At 34.4% G+C, this 3,596-nt stretch overlaps 1 protein-coding gene across 1 annotated transcript; it reads right to left on the bottom strand.

Moving 5' to 3' along the window:
• Positions 1–119: 119 nt before the first annotated feature.
• Positions 120–1,787, bottom strand: LOC133325080 (FAS-associated factor 2-like). The gene is made up of 5 exons (XM_061533909.1): positions 1,668–1,787; positions 1,037–1,316; positions 601–956; positions 424–567; positions 120–352 (listed from the first exon to the last, which is right to left on the bottom strand). The coding sequence occupies exons 1-5, from the start codon at positions 1,785–1,787 to the stop codon at positions 152–154; spliced, it is 1,101 nt and encodes a 366-aa protein (XP_061389893.1). The 3' UTR covers positions 120–151.
• Between the last annotated feature and the right edge of the window lie 1,809 nt (positions 1,788–3,596).

Here is a 3,596-nt window from a genome sequence, read left to right as displayed (position 1 = left end):
ATGTCTTTCTTGTTTGTTTCTGTTTTTATTCACTTTCTTGTTGTTGTTTCACCATAACATTTCCGTTCTGTTCTGGAAATTTTGAAATATTCTAGTTTTGCATTATCATCATTCATTCATTCGCATACATCACAATAATGTACTCTAAATATTACGCTTCCAAATCATTAACAAATAGTACCTCACGATTTGTCAAACCAACCTCAACTAATGTCTTATTAGCAATTGATAATGTGGCAGCATCATTATCCGTTTCATAGGATTTTGAATATAAAACTCTTTTGGGGAAATTCGTTGTAATTTCAAATTCATCCGGTGTTGATGGATGGCAAAATAAGTAATTGGAAAGATCCTAAAATGAAGATGATAATTATTAAATGAGATCAAGCGGAGGGAGTGCAAAATCAAAACAAAGAAACCTACTAATAGTGAATTTGATTGTTGGAATCTACGTTCAATACGTGCACCATTGGGCAGTTTAAATACTACACTAATGGCATCCAAAGCATCGGCGGGTGGTTCAGATGGTACTTGTTCGGCTAATTCCATTTTCAATCGTACAATTTCCTATAAAATTGAGAATAGAATAAGTTGTCCCATTATAACCATACGATTAGCTCTCAAAGCTATCAGTACCATAATGGGATATGTACGGGCATTTATTGAATGTGAGACACGATAACCTTCGGGCGATGATACATCGCAACCCCAAAATAAAGTATTGCGATTAATGAAATCTATGACATTGCGATTAGCCAACGTTTGACTACAGAATGTATCGACATCACTGTTTTTCGTAGGATCTTTATGTAGATAGACCAGCAAGAAACGTAATTCTTGTTTGGCATCATTCAATGCCTGGGCATATGTACCCTGATAGAACACCGGGTGTTCTGGATAACGTTCATTGTAGCTACGTATAAAACTCATGACATCACCTAAGGGATCTGTGACAACTGAAAGTGAAAAAGGGGGAGGGAAATAGTTTAGATTTTTGTTTCATAAATAATAAAAAGTATTTTTTTCTCTCCCTTACTTCTCTCCTCGTTTCCGCCAAAGAAAGCACCCAAAATGCTCGATATTGTGGAATAACAATATTGAAACACCATATTGATAATGTAACCAATAATACCAGTTATACTACGTGGCATGGGACCAGCACTGCTACCTCGCGAAGTTCGCCCCCCAGGCATGTGTGCTGAGAAGACTTGTTGCAGGAAACGATCATTGATAACAGTTGGGGCACGCACCTCCCGGGAACCTACATAAGATGAGGGTCTACCTTCCCGTATGTTCATTTGCTCTTGTACGGCGACCTTGAATTAAGAAAGAAAAATTTTGTGTTAATTCTTCTTCTATAGATGGAGGATTATTTATTATAGGATTTTATAAAGCATTGGTTTTGGATAACGTCTTGTGGTACTAGACTCCAAATTATTTGAACAAAATTTTAGATATCGATTTTTTCATTACAGGAAAACATACTCTCTGTACGTGGAACACTTATTGCATGTTTCAAGTTATTTTGCATCAATCCCATATATTATCATCAACCGATATCCCCTTGCAGAATTCTTATTTTCATTAGCAACACTTAACACCTTCTGTTAAATCAATCTCGTCTGATCATCATAGAAACAAAATCCATGTCGTCGTTATTCACTTACCTCCAAATCCCATTGATGCCTTATCAGAACATCACGACATACACTCATATCTTCAATGCCAGTGAGATCTTGTAGTTGTAACACCTTCTCCGTCTGTTCATTGGTAAGTCCGTCATCCATGTTTGTGTACAACGTAGCAGTTGTTATTCCAGAATAATACGAAAAAAAACTCTGTGTGGTCTCCTCGAAATGTTTACAAAACTGTAAATAAATAAATTTCCATAAGATATTCTATCATATCCCATCAGATATACCTCCTACTGACCTACTACTAACTGCTGTCTAGGTGTTATTTCTTTTTTTAGTTAATTGGTCTGGTGATGAACTTCTATTTTTTTCTTAGTGTTAAGCAGTTGTTTAGTCTCCCACAAGTTCTCTATGCCACCAAACCAATATCCATTGACATAGCTACGTATTGCAGTTAAGCTTTTCCGGCTCTTTTAGGCGTTTTTGCAAAATATATTGCATAGATATTGATAAAAAAATTGTTTAAAAAATCTTAAAATTTCCGTGGATCGGTTCTGTAAAAAATTCAATGACAATTGATTTTTTTTTGTTGTTTTTGTGAAAATGTCAAAAATGAACGAATGGGAGGAGAAGACAAAACGGCCGATAAAGATGAATTTAAAATGGTATAACCGATAGTTACGAATGAGGTGGGATGGAGACTAAATGGCATTTTCAGCGACTGAAGAAAAATGGAAAAACGTTCCACCTCCTAACGAATGGGAGGAGAAGACAAAACGGCCAATAAATATAAATTTGATAGATTTTAATTTATGTTTTTCAATTTTATTTTGAAATAAAATATTACATTTTCAAAACAAATATAATTTGTTTGTCGGTTTACATATTTCTGTCAAATGACGTTGCCACTTGTATAACTTACAATAACAAATTTCCATGTGGTTGTTGTATCCTTTGATGACAACAACACTTGATGTTACCTTTGATTATTATACCATGAGTTTATACCAAGATCTATTAATAAGGTCACCCAGCTAGCGAATGTCAGCTTTTTTAATGTCTAATGTCAAAAATTTGGACTTTGCTTACATTTTCACAATGGAAGTCAATTCACAATAATGGATTTTGATACAACACTGGAGATACAGCTGATATCCACCTCCCTGGATGATCTTATTAATAGACATTGTTTTATACCTTCATGCATGATGTAATAATAAGGTAATGTATCAAAACAAAAATATTTGGTTTTTGTCTCCACCATCTGTCAAAATTTTCCATATAATAGGTTCGTTCGTTTACTCAATAATTTGTACGAATTTGTACAAATTATTACAAAATGTTGTTCGTTTACCTAAAAGTCCAGTAAAAGAGAGTGAATTGAGAGAGCAGATTTGACAGTTGTGTTACTGAGTATTTGCAAATTCTTACAAGGAAAATTTACTCAGTAAGAATTTTCTTGTACCATCAGCTGATATTAAATCAGCTGTTTTGTAAACAAACAAAAAATTGTTCTCAAGAAAATTGATTGTTTTGTGAATTTTATTTTGATTTTGTATCATTAAATACCAAAACGGATGAAGAAAACGCAAGTATTTAAAAATAAGGTAATACAAGAGTAATTGGCGAACGATGTTTTAGGTTCCAAATCCAAACAATCCAACCAGATATTTTTTTTATCAGCATCACATGCCGGAACGTCTGCTTCTTCCCGCGACTTTGAATATGATATTTCCTGGGTAAATTCTGCGTTTTGAGTTGGTTCTCGATTTGGCGAGAACACAATCTCGTCGTAGTCCTCCGTGTCACTCATTTGAGCAACCACTGACTCCATATACACCGAATCTGTAAACATCAATCAACATCAATATATTTCCAAATAAATAGTTAAAACTTACCGGTCACAACCCTTTTAAATGTTTGTGGGGAACAAACAACATCAATTTTCCGCTTGTTATCCAT

The sequence above is a fragment of the Musca vetustissima genome, unplaced genomic scaffold (genome assembly GCF_032173495.1).
Source record: "Musca vetustissima isolate MV318-11 ecotype Yass unplaced genomic scaffold, APGP_CSIRO_Mvet_v1 utg102997, whole genome shotgun sequence".
Lineage (NCBI taxonomy): Eukaryota > Metazoa > Arthropoda > Insecta > Diptera > Muscidae > Musca > Musca vetustissima.
The sequence above is the reverse complement of the archived record's forward strand: the minus strand, read 5'-3'. Positions and strand labels throughout refer to the sequence as shown.

What these genes read in the sequence shown, in the direction of transcription:
- LOC133325080 (XM_061533909.1), bottom strand. Translation starts at nt 1,787, where the DNA reads ATGGATGACGGACTTACCAATGAACAGACGGAGAAGGTGTTACAACTA. An exon ending in TGGCGGAAACGAGGAGAGAA is followed by an intron (nt 957 to 1,036) that starts GTAAGGGAGAGA and finishes TTTCACTTTCAG; the next exon opens with TTGTCACAGATCCCTTAGGT. An exon ending in GAGCTAATCGTATGGTTATA is followed by an intron (nt 568 to 600) that starts ATGGGACAACTT and finishes TCAATTTTATAG; the next exon opens with GAAATTGTACGATTGAAAAT.